Raw genomic sequence first — 24,514 nt, forward strand, 5'->3', positions numbered from 1 at the left:
TGACGATGAAATGCAAGGAATCTGAGAACTTTGTACAGAGAGGCTTGCCCTTGTCACCGAGGGGAGTGAAACTCTCCCCATACAGAGAGGCTTGCCCTTGTGAAACTCTCCCCACTCAGGGATGCTGTAGTGATGTGTATGAGTTGGTGTGTAAACTGAGTCAAGAAGTGAAGTGAGAATGACTGAGTGGCGTGAGGACCACATGCAAAGGCCCTGTGGTCTGAAGAAGTATGGAGACTGAGGCTCTCAAGGAAAGCCAGTGGGGCTGGAGTGAAGAAGAGGCAAAAAGCAATACCAGAAGCATATGGGGAGCTACACAGCAGTCGGATTATACAGAAACTTCCAGAGCGTGCAGGGACCCCACGCTCTCTTGGTCCACTTTTTACTCCGGCTCTTGCTGCCCCAAACAGCTGTGCGTCCCGGTTACCTGGTAGCATTTCAACTCAGCCGTCTGCATCACCCTCCAAGTTTCTGTGCTGTCACGGGGTGGGGTGATCATTGCACGTGGGGCCACCCTTGACTAGGTGCCGGTTCAATATGTCTCCCTTCTGTCTCTGGCACGGACAATTCGGAGGCTTATTCTATATGGCTTTCAAGGCTTCCAGGTGGGTGCCCACCAGGGTAAGACTCACGTGACAGATTTTAACATGCTCTTGGGCCAAAGCTCTCCTTCCTTCTGTTTCATTCTTCCCAACCTCCACTCCTGTTCTCTCACAACACTTCCCAAAATATACTGCTGGCCTCCAGGCCCTTGTCACAGGCATTGCTGGTGGTGAAAACTAACACTAAGTTTTAAAGTGTTTAATATCATAGTTTTTGCTTGTGTTCCATCCGTATTGTAGTTAACTACAACTTATGGCAGATTATGTTTAAAAGAGTAGTAGTTATCTTTTAAGAACAAGGGATATTAAAGTTAAAAGAAATAGGAGATAAATTCTATTCCGTATGGTACTTGGACATACCAAGAATCCTGGAGGTGGTACACAATTTTCGGGAAGCATAGCTCTGACGTGTGAGGCTGGAAATTCACCTAATGACTGCTATTCAAATCATCCTTTGCCCCATGAGAAAATTCTTTCTCACTAATTATCTTATCTTATCTTATCTTATCTTTAAATGTTTATTTATTTATTTTGAGAGAAAGAGAAAGCTAGCAGACAAGCGACGGGGGCGGGGGGGGGGGGGGGGGGGGGGGAGAGAATCCCAAGCAGGCTCCTCATTGTCAGTGCAGGGCCTGACGCGGGGTTCCATCCCACAAACTGTGAGATCATGACCCGAGCAGAGATCGAGAGACCAGGAGTTTGCATGCTTAACTCAGCCACCCAGGTGCCCCTGACTTATAAACATTTTTAACACATTAGACAAACTAATCCTGTGTCACATTTGCTGCCAGTACTTTTCCCAGTGTGTCTTTTTAACTCGATAAATATTGCTGTTTGCTAGATTAAAGTCTTAAACTAACATGTGGTCAATATATTCCTGGTTTTCTTATGTCATACCTATAAAAGTTTCCCAGTAAGAAGACTTTCGATACCGTGGCTTTGGAATGTTGAGACAATTATTTTTAGACTAAGAAAATAAGGGTGAAATAGTCTTCACTTGCTAGATAGGCCTTTTTTTTTTTTTTTTTTTTTTTTTTAACTTTTCATTGTGGTTTCTAAGCTAATACTATGCAGAAGCAGAACAAACCTGATGTTGACACTAGGGCCATTTGAAAGGAGAAATGCTCATTTTAATCTGGCTAATATCCCAACAGGAATTTGTGCGGCTGACCGTTTCTGATGTTCTGACCACTTATGTCACAATCCTCGTTGGGGACTTTCTCAGGGCATGTTTTGTGAGGTTTTGCAATTACTGTTGGTGCTGGGATTTGGAATATGGATATGTAAGTATGATATTCACTTTTCTCTTATCAGATTATTCCTTTGTGGATTATCATTTGCACACACAATGCAAGAAAAAGACTTTAGAAGGTGGGGCCACCTGTAAGACATTAATAATGAAGACCAGGGAATACAGTTCTGATTCAGAAGGGTTTCAGACAGGAGTGTCATGATTTCGGACATTCTGGTAAAATTAGCCCGGATGGCTAAAGCAGCGGAGCTCAACCTTTCCGTGAATGTGGTGAACTCAATCGATCTGGGACCCATAGGCAGCCCCCTCCCCTTGAAGCTTGCCGACATTTCTAGAAGCAGGGCGAGATGGGTGTATCAACTGCACATTCTGTCAATTCCTTTGTTTCTACGAAACAGAGTCCTGGACAGTACTGTGCAGTGCATTGAGGGATAAAAGAATTCAGCAAATATGGTGCTAATTTCATAAAGCTCGCGGGGTAATGAGAGCTCAGCAGAGACACGAGCAGGGAGATGTGGAAGTTTCAAGGAAGGCCCAGGGTGCTGATATTGCTTTGGCGAGTGGTGAACCTGAGCTCTGAACTCTGGCAAGATGATTTCCTGCCCCACGACAACAGTGCAAGTTTCTCTGACTCCCTCCCCAGCTCACCCTCTATGCTAAACCCCAGGTGCCCCCCGCAAAGTTCAAGGGCAGCAGCAGGGCACACATCACTCTTGGTCTACCACCTTGTCAGGTGACCGCTGTCCCTCTTTTGCAAGTGTAACAGTCATCTTGGGAACTATGACCTGAAGGGTTGACTGTAATCACTTGCTTTAGATCCTCCAATGGCTTGTAAGTACTTAAAATGGATTCCAAATCCCTTTCCAAGGCCTTCGATACCTTATGGGATCTGTTTCTTATTTCTCTCTGACCTCGTCTTCTACCAATTTTGTTCTTGCTTTAAAGTCCGTACACTTCGGAATTCTCTCTTATGCTCAAACACAAGATGATCCTTGCATTTGCTCTAGCTGTTTTTCCCTGTAGGGTGCAGATTCCTAGAATTTGGTGCGGTTGATGCCTTCTTGTCATTAAGGACTCAGCTACTATGTCACCTACTTTGAGCTGTTCTCTGACCTTCCCATCTAACAGAGCCTACCAGGCACTCTGTCTCAACACCCTGCTTAATTTTCTTCATAGGATGTATAACTATCTGACATTTCCTTTTAAAAACAACCTTATAACCTATCTCTCACAGTTTGAATGAGAGCCCTGTAAAAACAGAAGCTTTGACCTCTCGGCTTAGAACTATGCTTGTCACATGGCAGGCATCATATGTCGACCAGACGTCAGTGTCAACGTCAGTGTCGAACCTCTGCTTTCTAACACCATCAAGGCAACGCCACCTGTTGACAGAATTCTGCCTGCTTCCATGGACGTGCCCACGGGGTCAGTTCTGGCTTCGTATTACGGAGCCAGTGCTGTTTCTCCCCTTGTTGGAGGAGGGGTCTCCTTTTCCGCCGCCCTCTCCTCAGTCCCGTGCCCTCTAGTCTCCGGACAAATCCTATACTCAGAACGGTTTCCAGGACACCAGCCTGGATCCTCAGCGTGGCTCTCTGACTTTGAGATTGTACCTTTGATGATTAGGTCATCTCTGCCACCCTCACTGAAAGTGCCTCTGGGACGGGCCAGAAGTGGTTAGGTAATGCTCTTTGGTGAACTCCAGTGAGGTAATGCTATGGATCCAGGATGCTGTTGTATTGTTTTCCCATTCCCTGCTATGAGGTATTCAGCTGGCTTGGTTTCATTTCTATTTTCCCTGTCTGATTCAGCTCTTCTGAGGCCGACGTAAAAATTGCCATTCTTTTCTTAGGCCATTGCTTGGCTTATGCTTGCCTTTTATCCCTTACTGCTTTCTTCTTAAGTGCTAGAAAATTTTGCTTCAAATATGAAGTCAATAAAACATGACCTGGATGCATAAAAGCTGTAATTAAATGACTGTAATTTATTATTTATTGAGTGCTGACGGTGCTCTTGGGTTAGTACAAAGTACAGGAAAAAAGACGAGTTCCTGTCTTAGGTCACAGAGACTTTGTTCCCATGTTACTTTTGGAAGGCTCTTTAGAAAGAAGCCCAATATCCAAACAAGTTTTCAACAGTAAAGGGTGGATGGTGGAAATTCGATGTGGATCCTACTATCATTGGCCCATCACGTAGAGAGGGTACACGGTTGAGTGCTTACCAGGTGCAAATCGGTACGAGCAAACCTCTGTGCTGGGTGATAGGGGTACAGAGATGTAGAAGATGTAAGCCTAAGGAGAGGTTGCACACTTGGGCTAGATGCCTCGATTCAGCTTTCCGATATATGTATTTTTCTCTTGTCTACAGAGTGTTTTTGTTTGTTGGTTTGGTTTTTATTTATTTATTTATTTTTTAATGAGCTCATATTTTACAACTGGAAGTTTTATATTTAAAAAAAATATGGATCTCTTGCTTTTCGTGACATATTGGGAAGGCTGGCAACATTAGATCCACATTCCCGCACGGCAGAAATTGGCTGCAGTGAGAAGCCACTGCCTGGCGGCAGATGGAATTTGCATCCCCCGGCCCGCACACTCTTTACTGCCCTTTGATCCCCCAAGTTCTTGTTATTAGTACAGAGCAGAAAATATAAATGCCACAGAAGAAACCAATGGTTGCATGACTTTGGGGGTGGATGGAGGGAGGGAGAAAGGGAGAGAGGGAGGAAAGGAAAGAGAGAAACAGAAAGAGAGGGAGAAAGAGAAAGAGAGAGAGGAAGAGGGACAGAGAGAGATCAGAAATGCAAAGGCGTGTTGTAGGAAGAGGGCCTTGAGCCGGTCTTGAGAAAGCCTCAGAATTTCAAAGGTCCAGTGGAAGCAAGGGTTCTCAGTGGAGGGACCAACGTAAGACAGGGCCCAGCATTGATTAAATTTTTATTGGGTGTCAGTTAAACTTTATCTAATTTTTAGTTATGGTAATAAATATTATGGTTACGTTTATTTATAGGCATGTAGATAAATATGCTCACAGAGAAGTTATAATGGTAGGCACAGATTGTTTCCTTAACAGAAATTTCTCTACATTGAATTGCCCAGTCCTAGAGAATGTAGAATTTAAAAAATTCATTCACTTTTATTTATTCTATTTAAAAAAAAATTATTATCATTTTTTTTTTTTTAATTTGAGAGAGAGCAAGAGAGACAGCATCCGAGCTGGGGAGAGGGGCAGAGGGAGAGAAAGAGAATCTTAAACAGGCTCCAATCTCAGCACAAATTTTCAGTCACTTTTATTACACAGCTTCTGTAACGACTAAACTCTGTGGACTCCAGCCTCAGCTCCAGAGAGCCACAGAATGTTAATGTCTGGCGGAATATTGACACAATCAGTCATACATCCTTTGTTTCACACCTGAAAATTGAGAGCTTATGAATCAAAGTGAGTTGCCTAGGCTTGTGTGGCCGCCAGGGAATAAACAAGGGCAGGACACAGCCATTGTGTTAAGTATGCTGAATGGTATATACTGGTCGTATCAGAGTAACTTGAATGAAAAGCGACCCCATATGGTTCTCCAGTTATAAATTTATGACCGAAGTATTATCACAACAAACCTATAAAGATGAGCTGAGCTGCGAAAATTACTGGCTAATGGTAGGCTGTTAGAGCACGTAATGTAAGTTAATGTTTTCCAAGGCTTCTCCAAGCAGAGCAGACAATTTTCAATGTTTCCGAAGTGTTCACTGACTCATAGGACGTGGAATGGTTTCTCCCAGGAGGGATTTTAGCCCCCCCAGGTTTGGCACAACTGCCCTAAAGCCTCATGTAAACTCTTTGGGTTTCCTGCAACAGTTCAACACAGAATGCCTTTATTTTCAGTTTAGCTTGTGTTGACATTACCTTTGCTATTCATCAATAAAAAAGGTAACAGGTATGCAAGAAGAAATAGAACTGAATACACAGCATGGTATTAGAACATGGTCAATCAAATGAAACCTCAGCATCTTGTTTCAAGTTACATTTTTGAGGTGGTCCTTGTTAAATTTACGTAAATGGAAAATATAAGAGGTTTCCCTGAGATCTGATGAAGGGGTTCAAGATTATTAATCAATGAGAGGCATATGTATGACAGATCATAAAAGTGGACTCCATAGTATAGTATATCTTATGTAGTTCTTATTATATGTCAGAACTTCTACAAAATACTTTACACATATTATTGCATGTATTCATACCAGCAATGCTATGAGGTAGCTCCTTTTTTCCCCGACTTTACAGTAAATAAGCCTTAGAGGATGTTTCATAATTTTCTCAAAGACATATCCCTAATCATTGGTGGAACTAGGACTCAAACTCAGTTGAATCAGCATCAAAGCCATCAACCAGATTTCTGTCATGTTAAATTTTCACTGTAATGCTTAACCCTAGAAATTTCAAGGACTCTGTCAAGTCATGATGAATTCATGAGCCAATCTATGACATGGGTAACTCAAAGCACTCCCAAGATTAGACAGTTCACCTGCAATAGAACGGAGTTAACAAGAAAGCCTGTGATGTACAATTAGAAAGAGGGGCATCTGGGTGGCTCAGTTGGTTAAGCATCTAACTCTTGATTTCAGCTCAGGTCACGATTTCACTGTTGTGAGATCAAGCCCTGTGCCGAGCTCTGCGTCAGGCTCTGATTAGAAATAAACTGATGTTCTCTAGCTGGGAATGAGGTATTATTTAACAGTCCAGGAAGATGCCATGCTAAGGAGTCAGTAAGAAGTCTTGAGTATCCCATGAAGGATTGACAACATGGAAAAAGGGACAGTACATTCTGGATGTGAAGTTCCACTTGAACATTGGACAGTATGTCTTTAGACAACGAGGGTTGAAGTACAAAGCCCCGAGTTTTCTGAATCACCCTAGTAGATGAGGCTAGGATTTGTCCTACATCAGTGGTTCTTACATTTGAGGAGACAACAGAATCCCCCGAAGGCATGTGAAAACACAGCATTTCTGATCTGGGACAGGTCCCGGAGAATTTACTTTTCATTTTCTTTTTTAAAATTTATTTGTTTATTTATTTATTTATTTATTTATTTATTGAGAGAGCACTCACGCAAGTGGGGGAGGGGCAGAGAGAGGGAGCCTGAAACAGGCTTCAGGCTCTGAGCTGTCAGCATAAAGCCCGACACAAGACTCGAACCCACAAACCGTGATATCATGACCTGAGCCGAAGTTGGACGCTTAACTGACTGAACCACGCAGGCGCTCCCAAAATTTACTTTTCTAACAAACTCCCGGGTAATACTGCTGCTTCTGGTCTGGGGACCAGAACAGTCTTGAGAACCATTGACCCAGAGTGATTTCAGCTGTGGGCAAGTGAGATTTGTATGTCAGACAGGACATTGCAATGACAGAATTCTCTCTGAGATATTCCACAATATCCATAGGTTAATAATCTGTCCCAAATCACTAAGCTTGCAGACAGAGGATGAGTTTTCATGGCTCTTCAGTCCAGTGACAACCATCTGTCTTCGTTGTGGGCAGATGACTGACTCCCGCCTGCCACAAAGGTCCAGAAATAAAACAAGATAATTTCCAATCCCTTGACTGTTACAGACCTCAGCCTAAATCCAAATGGGATCTGCTTTTGCTGGCCCCTAAAAGTCTTATCAGGGATGAGCAGCCCTTAGTGATTTTGTTATATGCATCCCATTTGAATCAGTTCATTTCTCAGTTTTCAGGAAAACCTATTTTTTCCCAAGCATCATTTACCTTCAAGCTATTTATGTTTTAGAGGTGATTAAGCAAACGTATTGCAAACTGATTTATGCTTGTGTTATTAAAGTATTGCTTTTAAAACTTTAAAATACAATATCATCTCAGGTTTTCATTAAATCCATCTCTAAAAGAATGAGTATTGAATTTTATAGGGTGTGAGTGTGTGTGTGTGTGTGTGTGTGTGCATGCACATGTGTGTTTGCCTCCTTACTTTTGTTTTTGGTTTTTTTTTGGAGTGAGATTTTCTGAGTTGAACTCATATAGTATTCAAGTGCATTTCTAAGATGTTTACAGAGAAGCAATTCTTTAATAACTGCATCTAATTTTTCAACCCATTACAGATTTTAGATTAGAAAAGGATCTTAGAAATGATCTAGTTCAGAAGTTGGCAGACTTTCCCTGTAAAGTAAAGGGCTGGATGGTAAGTGTTCTCACTTCTGCAGGTGTGATATTGTGATAAAATAAGAAATATATATTTTGGTCTCCATCTCCCGGGCAGAGCTCTTAAAACCTTTGTAATTTCCTAAGCGGTACAGGTGCTAGGATCATCTTTTGTTCCAATATTTGGTCTTTGACGCTGGTTCCTGATACAGAGCCCCCAAATTCTTTGGGATTACCTGGGTAACAGGAACATTGCTTGTTCCAATGAGACAATGCTTGGTGGCTCCTAGATAGCTTCAGGATGGGGACTGGTCAACAGAAAGGCCGAACCACGATTAGAAGCTTGAAACTTTCAGCCCTATCTCCCCCATCCTCCAGGGAGGGGAGAGGGGCTGGAGAGTGAGTTAATGATTGATCATGCTTACTGATGAAGTCTCCATAAAACTCCCTGACCTGTGGGGTTCAGAGAGCTAGCAGGTCGCTGAACATGTTGAGGTGCTGGGAGGGTGGTGTGCTTGGAAAGGACATTCGTGCCCTTTTCTTCATACCTTGCCCTATGCACATGCACCTCCTCCATCTGTCTATTCCTGCCATATTTAATAATAAACAGTAGCCGAGCAAATCAACTGTTTTCTGTAGTTCTGTGAGCCGTTCTAGCAAATTATCAAACTTGAGGAGGGAGATGTAGGATCCTCTGACTTAGAGCCAGTCACTTGGCATATATGTGAACTTGTGATTGGTGTCTGCAGTGGGGCAGTCTTGTGGGACTGTGCCCTTAACCTGTGGGGTCTGCACAAGTTCGGGACAGTCAGTGTCAGAACTGAGTTAAATGCTAGAGCATCCAGCTTATGTCTGTAGAGAATAGGGGCACTGTTTAGCATGGGGAGAAAGCCCACACATCTGTATCAGAAGTACTGTGCGTGGAGCATAGAAAACACTTTTGCTTTCAGCAGGAGATATGGTCTCGGCGGGGACTGTTGAGCTCTCCTGTTTTAGTGTCCAGCAGCCACAGACAATACATAAACGAACGAAGGCCACTGTCTTCTAATAACTATCTATTTACAAAAACAGACAGTGGTCCAGATTGGGCTTCTGGTCCACAGTGTGACAACCACTGACCTAGTTTTTCGCACCAGTTTATCTGTGAGGAAACTGAGGCCTGACGAGATACGCAACGGGCCCAGCTCACGCAGCTAGGAAATGGCAGGGCAAGGTCTAATACTCAGACAAGTGTGTGGACCCCAAACCCTTGGTACAGTAGGGACGCCCTCTACCCATCTTTTGCATCAGGTCAATTTGTGCATCAAAGGTTGTATCCCTCCGGCTGACCCTGCTGCACACACAGTATGCGAACAAAGGCTCCCAATGTGTCCTTTATGTTTTTATAGTTACCTAGTTGTAAAAATATCTCAAATGGGCTTTAAGAGGCTTATATATTTGTGAGAGTAAAGAAAATACACTTCTAAAGGGTTGAATTTTTTAAATTTTACATAGCTTGGTGGGCTAAATCATGGCACTATTCTAAAGAGGTCAAAGATGAAGGTTTGGTTCTTAAACTGACATGGAGAAGAGCCGTTCCAAGGCCACAGATGGCACAGGCCACCCAGCTGAGCATTTGTCAAATGTGTTCTGTGAGCTCACAAGGCTTCAGGCAAAGGGAAAGGTGGTCCAGAGCACAGCGCACCTGATGAAATTGGGGCCTAGATTCAAGAACTCTCGAGGCAAGGCATTCAAAAGCTGTGATCGTTCTGTTGGGGTTCCAAACCAGACAACTCTCTCATCTTCTTACAGATATTTTTAGGGGGGGTTCTTGGGTTTGAAAAGAAGAGTGACGCTTGTGTGTGCATGTGTGTGGGCGTGAGCATGCGTGTGTGTGGGCTGCGTGTGTATGTGTGTCGGCAGGGAGTTTTGATGAAGATACAGGGGATCTGAAGCCACCTCCGCAGATGCCGGGATCTGGGACAGGATTAAGGACCTGCTTCCCGTTTGGTCTCTCTTTCATGGTCTTCTTGGTGCTCTCAGTTCACAATTTCGCTTTTCTTTCTCTTGTCACTGGTTAGTCAGTTTCCTGACTGATTGTTCTCTAGCCCAGCTCAAGTAGGAGCCAGTTTCATTGTTGTTGCTAATTAGCATTACTCCCATTGATAGACGCTTTCCTTCTAGGATGCCTGATGTGTTACCAGAAAGCCTTTCGACAGGCCACCCTGGGACAGATGCCCACCTCAGTTCCTATTGGTGGGCCCTCTGTACAAAAAAAACAGCCTGATGCTGCACCCTAAGCAGGGTGGCATCTAGGAGACAAACACTGGATATTGAGTTGAATGACTTCTTAAACTTTAATTGTCTCTCTCTATATTCATTTTATTGTAAAGGAAATCCGCATTTTTTTGAAAAATACAGTGAAACATTGGATTGCGAGTAACTTATTCTGCAAGTGTCCCACAAGACGAGCAAGCATTTCTAATAAATCTTTACTTGATAATCAAGGATGCCTTGCAATGCAAGTAGTAAGTGATGCCGAATGTCACGTGATCACAAGTGAGCCAATGGTTCTTGAAACTCGCTTTGATATATGAGTCCTTTGGATTACAAGCACGTTTCCAGAACAAATTATGCTCTCAAACCAAGGTTTTACGGTGTTTTAAAGTATGCAAACTTCAGGAAGAAAATGAAAGTCATGATACATCCCCCACCTATAACACCTGGTAATTTGTTGGGCATTTTCAAGTCTTTTCCTTATGCATAATTTCATATTCAGTTGATAAAAATAATGAATGTATAATTTTATATATTTGTTGCTTAACATCAAATCCTAGTTTTCTTTTGCGTAAGTAAGCATTCTTCAAACGGTGACCTTGATTATGTGCACTGTATGTCACAGTATAGATATACTGTATTTACTTAACCAATACATATGAAGAAAAGGCTATAAAAAGGTTATCTTTTCCATTATGAGGTATGTTTAAAAATTTAATTCCTGCCCTCTTACTTTCTAAATTTTCCAAGTTCTGGCTCATGTGCCCAGAGAGTCATTATTGGATATTTAGATGGTGTCATCTCTGCTTGTTACACTTTGTCAGCATTTAAGCTCGATTTGTTAACTCACATTCCCAGAGGTAGACTCATAGGGCCAAAGAGACTGAGACTTTCTTAAGCTTTTAATATACATTGTCAAACGTTTCCCAGAAGGTTGCTCCAATTTTTACAGTGGGCCATGCATGAGAGCCCAGTGGTCCACACGTTCACAACATTTTGAATGACTGCTTTAGAAAATGAGCCTTACTTTGTTAAAAAGGGTGCTGCATTATTTTATTTAGCACTACTTGTTTATTAGATTGATTATTCCATGATTATTGCTGCATGGAAGCATACCTATGCAGAAACATGAACCACTCGGGTTTTTCAGTTTGCACCATTTGATATGTTAATCCAGCAAATGTCTGTGTCTTCTGTAGCCTTCATACACTGAATTTGACATCAGCGGCAATGTCCTCGCTCTGATCTTCAACCAAGGCATGATCTGGTAGGTCTGCTATTGGACTGTTTACAACTTACAGAAAAGCTGCAAAGAACATTATTGCATAATGCATTGTAGCCTGGTGTCAGAGAGGTCCTCAGTCTGGGTCTAACTCAACTGTTGCCTTTGCAAAGTGGATAGGAAAATCTTGTTTATATTTGTATTTATATTTATATTATATTTACATTATATTTATATTTACATATTATGTTTATTTTATATTATATTAATATTATATTTATATTTATATTTTCATTTATATTCATATTTGTATTATAATTACCTTTACCTTTATATTTGTATTTATATTCATATTTATATTTGTATTATACTTACATTTACATTTATATTATACTTATATTTGTATTTATACTCATATTTATATTTATATTATATTTATATTACATTTATATTATATTTCTATTTATTTATATTTATATTTATATCTTAACTCTTCGTCCTCAAAGACATCTGCCTGTTTTGCAGAGCGTTCCTTTATCAAATACTGGGAGTGTATTTCCGCTTTGTAGCTTCCTTGAAAGCTTTTTATACTTTTATATCCTGTGACACTAGGGTCTACTGGTGAAACATTAATGGTCCCATAGCCTCATGTTCAGTATGAAATAAATTAATGTAAGGCCCTTCTGAAAAACTGATTTTATTCTGTCATTATCGAGTATGTTTAGAATACAACTTGTTGTTGCTTTTGAAAAAAATATCTTACCAAATCCAGTAGTTTTAGGTAACTGGACTACTGGAGATGTAACTTATGTTTTAGGAAGTTCAAGCTAAAAATACGATCACTGTTTCGTAACTTGTTTCACAGGCCATTTACACATCAGAATTATGTCTTTTGATGTACAAAGGGTTGTCATATCTTTTATTAAATGAAAGCATTCTCACTGTAAACCTTGACAGGTTAAGATGAGCCGATATAGTAGAAACTGTTTTTGAGTTTAAAAATTGGTTCATGGCATGCGATTCATCTAGGGACCATGTGTCTTGGAAATCTGTCACTTTTAACTAAGAACACCCAACCCACAAGCTACAATTGAGCATCTTTATCTTACTGACACTTGTTTAATGTAACACCGTGCCACTGACCACGCCGTTGTCCTATGTACTAGTCCTAGTAACTTGGCTCAAATTTTGCACAAGCTTTATATAGCACTTAAGTCCTTCAACCATGGCTGCATTGAGCTGTTAAACCTTTGCAAGACTGGACCTCTCTGCAAATGTTAAAATTATCTTGCTTTAGTAATATAAAGACCATAATCAAGGACCCCATCATCCTGCCCTGGGGTCTGTCCAATTCCTGTGCCTCACTAGGTCAATACATATGAAGAAAAGGCTATAAAAAGATGATCTTTTCCATTATCAGGTACATTTAAAAATCTAATTCCTGCCCTCTTGCTTTCTAAATTTTGCAAGTTATGGCTCATGTGCCCAGAGAGTCATTAAAGAGTGAAACGCATCTTTCATTCTCTAAGCAAGGAGGAAAGTCAAGTTGGTCCAACATATGACCACCAACAGGGAGAGTAAAGGGAAAAGCTTCTAGCAGTTCTGGATCTTTCATTTTCTGGAGGGGATTCTGCTGTCACAGCAGAAAATGGCTAACTTCGCTACTGGAACAATGAGAAACCATCACCTTGTATCAGTTTTAAAACTCCCTGGCTTCTACATAGAGTGCCACAAATCCCTCAGGCCTGGTGGATGCCATTTGTGCAGACACATGCTACATGTCTGTTTCTTGTTCTTTCGTAGCAAAGACAACAGACTGGCCTAGAAATTCATTTTCATGATCAGAAAAGCCGTTGAAATGGCTGTCCTGATTCGTTTCGCTTATAATTTTGCAACTATTTAGTCCACCATGGTTCATGTTGAAATTCTTAAATATCCAAAACCCTTCCCCCATTCTCTCATGGGCAGACCCATTACCAAAATCTCTCCGCTATCCCTTTCTGTGTATTCCTCCTTTAGACAGTGGTCAAGCCTTGCTTCTTGTTGGTCTGAAGAGGACATTAGAATGTGATGGTGTTTTTTTGAGCGTACAGAGATAACTACACCCCGGAGTTACAGAAGCAAAAGAACTATTGCTTACTTTCAGGTCAACCCTTTGGACAGATGGTCTTTTTCCTAACTCCCAGAAAGTTGGTAAAGGAGGGAGGATGTGGTTGGTGGGCAAGGCGTGAGGAGTGTGTGTTCCAAGTGTGGTAGGCTCCCCCACACAAGGGGACTCACACATGGTAAGCTGCTATCTTATGAGGCGCAAGGAACTGGTACTGGAGCTTGGTCACACAGAAACAAAAGACTGTGGGACGTTTGCACTCACGTCCGTTGGTTTGTGACTGGCGACATTCAGGTACAGCTTTAGGGGTTTCTAATTAGTGGATGTTCTTAAAGTCCAACTTTAAAGGTAAAATCCATTTTGGCATGTAATTGGCTGACATGATCAGTACACTTTTATATCACGCACTTCACTTTAAAATGGATAGCACAGGGTTTCGTCATCGTATTTTAAAACGACAAACACACGTCATATCTCTATCAGAACAGGGTGTAGGGGCAGCAGAAAACAGTGAGACAGAAGACGGGTGTGGACATTGCTCCAACACTGTCTCTTTGTGTACCTCTTGTACCTTTGTCCCTGTCTGCTACCTCATTTTCTTGGTTGATCAGATGTGAATAATTTACCTGACATGTACCATGTCACTGGAGTAATAAGGAGAGCTCAATGAAAGAAGCTTTCATTCGCTTTGATCTTCTTGGAAGAAAAGCACTTTATAAGGCTAAGGTATTACAAGGATCTTGAACTGACAGATGACAGGATCAAGTGTGGGTAAGGGACTTAGTGAGCCAAGCTGATTAGTGAGTCACCGGCAAAGACAGTTTGAGCATTAGGGTTCAGCTATCACTGTGCCAGGATCTGTTTTTCTAGGTTATGGTTCTTGAACCTGTTTGTTCAGAGTGCCCATTTGATATTTATTTTGAAAATCTGAGGTTTATAGGTGCACGTACCTAGGTGTGTGCATATATACGTATACAGACGAATGATGCATATATATATATGTACAAATGTGTGTGGCTTTAGGTAAGTCTAGGAATTAAATTATATACAGAATTGTGTCTGAGGGTAAACTAGGTTGTATAGCAGCTAAACACCACCCCCTCCCCCCCAAAGCTTAGTGGTTTACAAAGGGAAAAGTTTTCTTCTTATGTACTCTGCATGTTCAATGTGGGTTGGTAGAGGGATCTGCTCTTGTGAGTTACTCTCCCTAGACCGGCCAAATTGAGTCCATCTGGAACAACACTGGATAGGGTAGCAGAGAGATGAGAAAAAAATCCACACAGGGCTTTCAACATTTCTATCCAGTAGTGAGACACCTCATTTTGATTTCCATTTCCTTGGGCAAAACAAATTGGCTTCTAAAGCCCTGCTTTAGAAGGGAACACACATAATCATTCACAAGCATCTAACATGACTAATATTGGCATTTGAGAATACAGTGCACTGCTATGTAATTGTCACCCCTTACCTGAGGCTGTCACTCACTCGCTCACAGTTTTGAGGCTCCGGGTTCTCTCTGGCTATCCTGTAACAAAGATACCCCGTGTTGTTCCAAAGTCTATCTTCTTACTTTTTTTAATTCGTAAAATTTATATTTTAGAGAAGTTTTGGGTTCATAGAAAAACTGAGTGCAAAGAACAGAGCGTTCCCATACGCCCCCAGGCCCCCACAGGCACACCCACTATTGACATCCTACACCACAGTGGCACATGGGTTACGATTGATGAACCTGCATGGGTAGATCATCGCCTGAAGTCCGTACCATTAAAAAAAAAAAATAGTTTATCTTTCTTCAGAGTGTCTGGTCCACTCGTTATGTTCAAATGTCATTCAGATCTGTGGTATCAAATCCTATCAACAAGAAAATCCAGATTTGGGGAAGATTCCACTTTTAAATGAAATAGCTTAACGCTGGTTTGCATCATTTCAATTATAGAAATAGCAGAAATGAATTTCTTCCTCTAACTCACCCCTTGCCCCCCTCCAACATAATATACCAAATTCACATTGGATTGGTTAAAACAGCCTCTCTACATATGTAGGAAATCTAAACTGCTGGCCCTAACTAGAGCTACTGAGGGCTTTATCATAGCTGGGACAGTTGAAAAGACGTGACTCTGCTTATACTTCTAAAATAAGTGCCCATGTAACCTCTTTTTGGTTTTGGACCAATACATTGCTATTAATACTGTTTGATGATGCTAATGGATTTTCTCATCAAAGAAAAGTGAAATTTATTTTGTTGAAAATAACCAACTAAGCCATCAAGTAAAAGTGACCTCACCTAAGTACTTCCTTTTTAAAAGTGGCATTTAAAAATAGTTTTTAAAAGCCACATATACAAAGTGGTGGATTTCCAGGACAAACAGAAGTGTAAGGAAGTAAACAGATTAAATTAAATTAAATTAAATTAAATTAAATTAAATTAAATGGATGTGTTGCATTTTCATCTCAAACACATAAAGCTTCCTATAGATTATCAACAAAACACAGTCTATTACTGGGCATACATACATCAGCTCTAAAACACCATAGTAGCTACACAGCTAATAGAGAAAAGCATCAGCAAAAGAAAAATTCATTGTATTTTTTCTCTTCCATTAAGCAAAAATTAATTAGCCCACAAGAAAAGTAATTAATCCAGATGTGTAGTTTATTTGAATAGAATGAGTGGTTTTAAGGGTAACAGTAGAAAGAGGTTAGATTTTTAGATTTATTAATTGATGATTTGAGTGTTAGGGGAAATCAAGTTTATTTTAGAAGTAGAAGAGAGAAGTAAATATATGTAACATATTCTCTGGTGTAGTTTAAATTGATTAATGCTAACAGATATAGTTAACGGACAGCATAATTGCCGTGAGAGAATCATGTATGCAATCCCTGTGGTAAAGGGAAAGATGGTAAAATGTGCATCAAAGACGGAAATTGACTAGGCGAGTTTATTTATGAAAAGAGTTTGTGTGCTTGAAAGCGGCACTACATTTTCTCCCTTTGGCAAATAAACATGACGTGAGATAAGCAAGGTGCTGCGTGACTTTGTTACGAAGAGACGACTTGAAGTAAGCAGAGCCATGTTTTTTCTTTCCAGGATGGGCTCCTTCTTCGCCCCCAGCCTCCCAGGCATCAATATCCTTCGACTCCACACATCCATGTACTTCCAGTGCTGGGCCGTGATGTGTTGCAACGTTCCCGAGGCCAGGGTCTTCAAAGCTTCCAGATCGAATAATTTCTACCTGGGCATGCTATTGCTCATTCTCTTCCTGTCCACCATGCCTGTCCTGTACATGATCGTATCCCTCCCGCCATCTTTTGATTGTGGCCCCTTCAGGTTCTTGCCTTTGAAATTACATCCGGGTGTCGTTTTCTTCCAGGCGTGGAGATAGGAATGGTCACTCCTATAAGCTTTGTTTTGTTTTGTTTTTTTCTCCAAACAATGGCATTTTGGCCTGTAGAAATGAGATTCTTTGAGCGTCCAGGCTCATTAGGTAACATGGAGATTCTTAGGCAAGTTGCATTGGTTTCTTATTTGAGAATCATAGAAGGAAAAGGATTTGAGTGCGCCAGGCTCTACCCGGGTAAATATGGATGATAAATCTGAGCTCAAAGGGGATAGCAAAGAGTGTGTTTAGATTATGATAGTTGGGATGTGTCAGTTTTCTTGGTGCCGGGCCAGCGTGTCCAAAAGTCGGAAGGAATTTTGACGTGCTACGTCACGTCAAATAGATAATAATTAATTAATTAAAAATAGATTATTCCACAAGCTACCTAGGAAATGGGATCATCATTCGATAACTGTGACTATAAAGTGGGTCACACAATTCACAATCCAAAATGCTACCTGGTAGCAAAACAATTGAGGGTGACATTCGCTCCTATATATTCTCCCCAAACAAGGACAGATCGCTCAAGTCAGTAATAAAGAGTCAAGAGGTCTCTCTGATCCAAGCTGAAAGGTCCTTTTCGCCAGTTCTCTATGACAGAGTTCTGACGGTGACACTTATCAAGAAAGCCAGTCGCTGGGATCAGGGGAATTGAGATTTCATTCCCTAAATAGGGCCCTAAAAATGAATCTACCACAAGTTCCTCTCTGCAACCGCAAGAATCTCTGCCTGTTGAGTCACTGCTCAGCATGCATTTGAGTTATTTCTCCTTTTCAAGTGAAAGAAATGTGAATGTGAAAAGCCACGTGAATGACGAGCGTGAGGCAATAATGGCCACATGTAATATCCCCGTCGTGCTGTCAGACGCAAGTTATTAAATTAAAGTCAAAAGTTTCGTTGCCCACAGACCTAAGTATAAAAGAGGCATTTCACTCTAATAATAGGCTGAGTTATTATTATTGCTTTCCTGGGGGGGAAAAATAACAAAACAAAAGAAAGAAAATGTTAAGCCAGCTGATAGGGCAAAAACCACTGGAGTTCTGTCATACTCAGGAAGCTGATGCTGACAAATCCTAACCCCCCCCCCCCCCCCCCCCAACTCTGGGCTGAAATAAATAATGCAGACAGTGACATCTGGAGACTAAATATGAAATTGCAGTCTTGAAGAAGAGCTTGGTCTTCATAAATCCCTAATGAATCTCTGGGTACAAAGTTCAACAGATAAGCCATTCAAAGACTTTACTTAATTGCAAATTACCCACACAACTAAATATCTGGGATGGGTTTTAGATGTGCTTTTGACTTTCTAACTGGAAGTCGATGCTTCTCAGAAAAATGTATCAACGGGAGGGAAAACCCACAATGTCCACATGGAGCTGGATGGTGGTTACACAGGGGGCGTTCCTGTGAAAAATATCATTGAGCTAGACAGGTACAATGGCCACACAATTTTAGCTTTTTGAGCCTAATTCCTCTGCCTCTCTTTATATCACATAGAGTTGCTATGATTTTAATTAAAAAAAAAAAAAAAGAGCCTGTATCTAAGGCATAGTAGCTGGTTTTAACCAAGTGTTCCCTGATTGGCAGACTCAGGCAAAATTACCGCACATATATCACTATTTTGAGATCAAGAAAATTTAAATATTTTCAGTAGCATGTCAGGAAAGGGGTGTCTCTATCTTATTTAACTAGTCTATTTCTCCTGTCAGTTTACTCATTTTGGAGCAAAAGAATGTATACTTCATTTATTTGTTTGGATTTAGAAGTTTGAAAGGGTTGCTCTGCCCTAAAAATGAAGTGAGAAAGCATGAATTAGGATCTTCATGGCTTGGCATTCTCAAGGATCCTGAGTTTGGGATGGTTTTGTCAGCCTGCCTCCGGAAGAGTGTCTGACTCTACTTGGCACCTGGGTGGGCAGCGAACTTGCATTTGCGGTAGGTTAATGGATGGCCACACCCACCCAATAGCACAGTGATGGTTAATCACTCCCAGGGACAGGTATGTTCGCAGGTAAAGTGGCTACAATACCTTAGAAGACCCATTCTGTGGGGCACGTGGATGGCTCAGTCCGTTGAGCGTCCAACTCCTGATTGGTCATCTGCATCTGGTTTAAGATTCTCTCTCTCTCCACCTCTCCCTGCTCTTGCCCTCTCTCTCTCTCTCTCTCTCTAATAAAACTTAAAAAAAAAAAAAAAAAGGAATTCGGTAAGGAATTTGATGAGGTATTCTTGCTTGACCTGATTTGGGAGGGTGAATTTGTCAGAAAATTATTCCAATAGGCTATTAAGTGGATTCACCTTAAACAGTTCAACAATTTTAAAACCATTTATTTTGTACCCAGATGAAGAAAATTCTAATTTCTCCCACCACATTTGCTGACGCGATGCTTCTCCCCCAACCTCTCGCTAATAATTCTGAACAATTTATAATTCTCTGGGTTCTCACATACCTCCCTGCTAGCATTATGGTAATTATATTTTAATGTATTTTCATCTCACTGCAAAGGCCTTATTATGTGTCTCTCCCAGAAAACCTGGAAATTATAGAAATGTTTCTCCTTGAAAATAAACACTTTTCAAAGGCTCCAAAGACCTGAAATAACAACCCTCCACATTTCAACATTTTGGAATTTTGTATTCTGGTTTTCTTTTTATGCAGTTTTTTAAAATAACTGAGATCAAACAATAAGTGCAGATTTATATTATATTGTGACACTTTTATATTTATTTTTATTTTTGTTTTAAATTGCGACGCTGTCGTTGTGTTATTTATTTGCCATTATACCTTATGTGTTTATTTTTTTAATAGTGTGGCTGACTTTCAGAGGTTGGGGATAGAATATTTTCATGTCTGGGGCCACCTGGGTGGCTCAGTCAGTTAAGTGTCCAAATTCAGCTCATGTCCTGATCTCATGGTTCGTGAGTTCAAGCCCCACATTGGGCTCCGCACTAACAGTGCAGAGCTTGCTTGGGGTTTTCTCTCTCTCTTTCTCTCTCACTCTCTGTTCCCTCCCCCACTCACTTTCTATCTCTCTCAAAATAAATGAACTTTTAAAAAATATTTTTTTAAAAAAAGGTATTTTTATGTCTGTGAGTCTAAGCATAGTTAGAGTGTTGGCCAGTAACTTGAAGTAATGAATGAATAATGGCTATTTTTTGGACACTAAGCATTAGAGGAGATGTAGGAGTAAATTGGACACTGATTCTGGTCCTGGGAAGCTTTCAGTCCACTGGGAAGACAGGTCTGCTTATAGACTATTCTAAGCCAGGGTGGGTGGGGCCACACCCATAGAAGCTTTAAGTTCAGTATCATTTCATTTGACTGTAGAGTCACAGCAGACCAGAAAAAACATGGCACGCTTTGGCTAACTGTCAGATAAAAGGATTACCAGGGATTAGTAGAAGCTTCTTTAGCTTGTACATAAGAGATCTGGACTCCTAGTAAGAACACCAGACCTGGAAAGAGGAGAATCCCCAGAGATGCCAATGACTTCGACTTTGGGACACACTGAATGCAGAGAAGACCTTTATGGGAGGGGAACATTTGGTAAAATTCCAGTTCCCCTATTCTAACCACGTCCATCAGCTTCAGACCAAGAAGCTGGGGAGCGGAATGTCTTGCCTTCTCTCATCTTTGCTTACCTTCTTACTCTCGCTGTATCCCTTATGGCTGGGAAGAAAGCATGGCCAGGTAGAATGGATGGTGACAAAGAAACCCTAGAGAAATAAATCAATATAATCTTGAATTATCTCTAAACTCCATTCCCCCTTAATATATCACAGGTCTTGCCGGGTGCAGATCTGTAATTTGTGAAGCAAAACTTAACATCTCGGCAGTCCAGCAACCCCTTGACCACATATCTGGAATTACTCTCAGTGTTTTGAAAGACTTTATTATAGTGAGGCCAGAGGCAAAAAAATCTCATCTGGAACTTGTGAGTCATGTTTGTTTAGTAGTTGAGAGTGTATGAAGATCAATAAACGATAGTGAAACAAAAATATTAAGTGTTATACCAGCCTTTATTCTGATGATATGAAGAACTTGGTGGTAAATAACCTAATCTCTGCTCTGAAAATTATAGCTTTTCATGGTAGAATCAATATGAGTATACAGAAAAAAATAACTCGACATGATGGGTATTACTTAATAATTCTGACTATTACATATTAAGATAAGACAGACATCCTGCCCTCATTTCTCTAGTTTATAGGGGCTGATTCTTACCTCAATGGGTTGAGAACAAATCCATTAAGGACTTTGGCCCTTTAGGCTTCTTTCCTTCTCTTCGCATGGTCTGTTCTTAGCCGTAGGACTGAGCTGGCTGTCATTAGAGCCTGTCCATAAGAAAGACAGTGAGAGAAAGGACTCACCCTTCAGTGTGATTACCTGTTAATAACTCTGATGAAAGAGCTCTGTGGAAAATGAGATAGCATCTCTTGCATGGGGAGAGATACTGGATTATTTGTGGACTTGATTCTGTTAAGCTATTTTGTATGTTTATTTCCAAGGCTAATTCAACAATTAAGTGCACTCTTTATGCAGCCCAAAGGGAATGTTCTCCAACAAGGACAGCTGGCTAAGGGGTAGACTTGCAAGTTATTTATAAAATATATTTCAATCAAAATCTTAGGGATATAGCTTAAGAAAAAAAACAAAACAAAACCAGACTTCTCCTAATGCTGTTAGGTTAATTTCCTAACTGCTCGACTGCGTGTTTACGTTGGGATACCAGTTCTCATGTCTTACCCATATGTTGATAATAACAGGTCGAAGTGCCAAGAGTTGTAGCTAAATATTAGGTTCCCCATCTGAAAGAGTACTTAGGTGGTGTTTGAGAAAGACGTCTAGTTTTCTTGCTGTAACCATGGCTTTTACATATGTTATAAATGAACGTCTCTCCTCCACCCCCTCCCCCCATTTTTGTTTTTCAGTGGCAAAAATAGGATGTTCGAAGTCATTGGAGAAACACTGGAGCATGATTTCCCAAGCTGGATGGCAAAGATCTTGAGACAGCTCTCTAACCCCGGACTGGTTATTGCTGTCGTTTTGGTTATGGCGTATGTGCTTCCCCTCTCATAGGAAGAGACTCTGTAATGTCTTTCCTGGCTCCTTTTAATTTCCAGCTTTCTTAGCTTTCTCATGCTCTCTAAGGGTTATGCTGTAACCTCAGCAAATTCAGTGCTGATTACATGGTGGTGAGAGTCTGAAATTCATGAGCCATATTCTGATCCTATTGAATGTAATTCCCAGCCATCTGCATCTGTCTTTGCCTGCCTAGGATTATAAGATTTGTTCCCAAGTAACCAAAATAATTATCAGTAAACAGCTAAAGCAAGGGAAACATAAATGCTAAATGCTAAATCTAATCAGCACATTGAGCTCCCCCGATCTCCTGGCCCCCAGCTCTTGTCCCATAAAGCAGATGGCTGTGAACACACAGAAATGATGAGTCTCTAAGTTAATATTCCCTTTGGGGACCCTATAGGCTGCATTTTAGGGCTAAAGGTTTAAGGGGTCCATCGTGTCCTTGTTCCTCAAAGGCTATCAGTAAGTGTGGGTCCATGATAATAAAATCAGAGGCCCAGAAGGGTCTTGGAAAGGTCGCTTAGTCTGTCCCTTCAAAAGTCAGAGGTGATATCCAAAGGAGAATTTGGGAGGGGGGTTTTGTTCCCTTGTAACTTTCATTGGCTTCTGACTCTTGACCAGCACAGAGATAAACTTACATTCTAAGGAAAAAAATATATTTGCTATTGAAGAGCTAGGAAAAACACCCTGGTCCTTCCTTTCAACGCCTGAGGCCCTCCTAAATAGAAAGTCTGGTACTGTCACTGCTCGCAGTCAAGGAGGGCAAGTATGAAACCACCCTCAGAAACACTTTAGAAATAAAGCTGATGCACAGGATTTGTTTCTTAAAAGGTAAAACTAGGAAAGCTCAGGGAGAGAAATCCCAATGATTTGAAATAAATGAGCTGGGTTCTGGGCCAAGTTGTTACCATCTACTTTGTGATGATCATGGTCATGAGTCATGTCAGAGAAGACAGGCTTCATCTTCAATTTTATTAAGGCACCAATTTAGAGGGACAAGATGATTTTCCCCTGGTAGGACTATAGCAAAATGGTAATAGTAAGACTCTGACAGTAAATCCAACCTTTACCTCCCGCTTTATACTATGACACCTTTTTTGAAGGAGAGCCATGGGAATAATTAAACAGTAAAACAGATTACTTTTGTATATTAGAGAACCTTGATCATTTGGTGGCATTCAGAATCTGATGGTGAATCTCTGGTGCAGATATTTTAGAAAATGATCTGGTTGGGGGCACCTGGGTGGCTCGGTTGGTTAAGCATCCGACTTCGGCTCAGGTCATGATCTCGCATTCGTGGGTTCAAGCCCCATATCAAGCTCTGTGCTAACTGCTCAAGAGCTTGGAACCTGCTTCGGATTCTGTGTCTCCCTCTTTCTCTGCCCCTCCTCTGCTCGCACTCTGTCTCTCTCTCTCTCTGTCTCTTTCTCTCAAAAATAAATAAACATTAAAAAAAAAAGAAAAAAAAAGAAAGAAAATGACCTGCTGGAAGCCACCTGTTTCACCAGATGGCCCTTGAAGTGATTTTTATTTTCCAAGTTTTCGTAATACAGTGGCTTGTGGGACGATGTTAAGTTATTAAGTGGTTTTTAAAAGTCAAAGCCCCTAAGTGGTATAAATGAGATCTTGGATTAAAAAAAAAAAACTGATCAAAGTTCATGTCAGATTTTATGAGTATAGTCTTACCTTAGTAAGAGACAGATTTATTTCTAAACTGAGGAGCAACACTGTTCTGATGCCAGTGGTTGAAGGTTGACTAAGTTGTCCCAAGAGTGTGGAAGAGGAACTAGTATGGCCTATGTCCCAGGCACTACCCGTATATTAATCATTGCATTTCCACGATAATCTTAAAAGGTTGGCCTCATTAATCATATTATTGCTATCACATGGAAGATATGCCCCAAATCAAGTGGCTGATAAGTCAATGCAAGCTCATGTCTTATTTCCCATCTATTATTTCCCCTAATCATTTGAAGCACCAAACAGTGAGTTTGGAATGAGTGGGAATAGACAGAAAGGCTAGAAGCCACTTGTCAGGGATGGTCTACACTCAGGGTCAGCACATGTTTTCTAAAAGGGCAAAATAGTAGATATGTTAGGTTGTATGGGTCAAAAGGAAAAATTGAGGATATTCTGTAAGCACTTACCTAACCATTTGAAAATGTAAAAGCCGTCTTAGTTCATGGGCCATGCAAAACAGGCTGGGAGTCCGTTTTACCCTGAAGATGATGGTTTGCCAACCCCTCATACAGACTGTGCAGAAGAAAGTTGGCAGGATACAAGGTCAAATAGATGTCCTGCAAGGTTGATTGTAGTTCTGAGGTTCTGATTTAAAACCCAATTTGTTTATTGCTGATTTGATTTTTCAAATCCTGAGATGTCATCTTCTAGTTTATGGGGCTCACACAATTCGCCTGGCTCTTTATTACCTTTAATTAGAGAATGTTACATGTTACAAACATTTTGAAT

At 40.9% G+C, this 24,514-nt stretch overlaps 1 protein-coding gene across 1 annotated transcript in view; it reads left to right on the forward strand.

Moving 5' to 3' along the window:
- The window catches only part of TMC1 (transmembrane channel like 1), a 199,198-nt gene that overhangs the window by 169,143 nt on the left and 5,541 nt on the right, over positions 1-24,514 (forward strand). The window contains exons 13-16 of the mRNA XM_049632694.1: positions 1,757-1,885; positions 11,451-11,518; positions 16,669-16,908; positions 21,892-22,017. Coding sequence (XP_049488651.1) covers positions 1,757-1,885; positions 11,451-11,518; positions 16,669-16,908; positions 21,892-22,017 — 563 coding nt within the window. The remainder of the gene's footprint in view (positions 1-1,756; positions 1,886-11,450; positions 11,519-16,668; positions 16,909-21,891; positions 22,018-24,514) is intronic.

The sequence above is a fragment of the Panthera uncia genome, chromosome D4 (genome assembly GCF_023721935.1).
Source record: "Panthera uncia isolate 11264 chromosome D4, Puncia_PCG_1.0, whole genome shotgun sequence".
Lineage (NCBI taxonomy): Eukaryota > Metazoa > Chordata > Mammalia > Carnivora > Felidae > Panthera > Panthera uncia.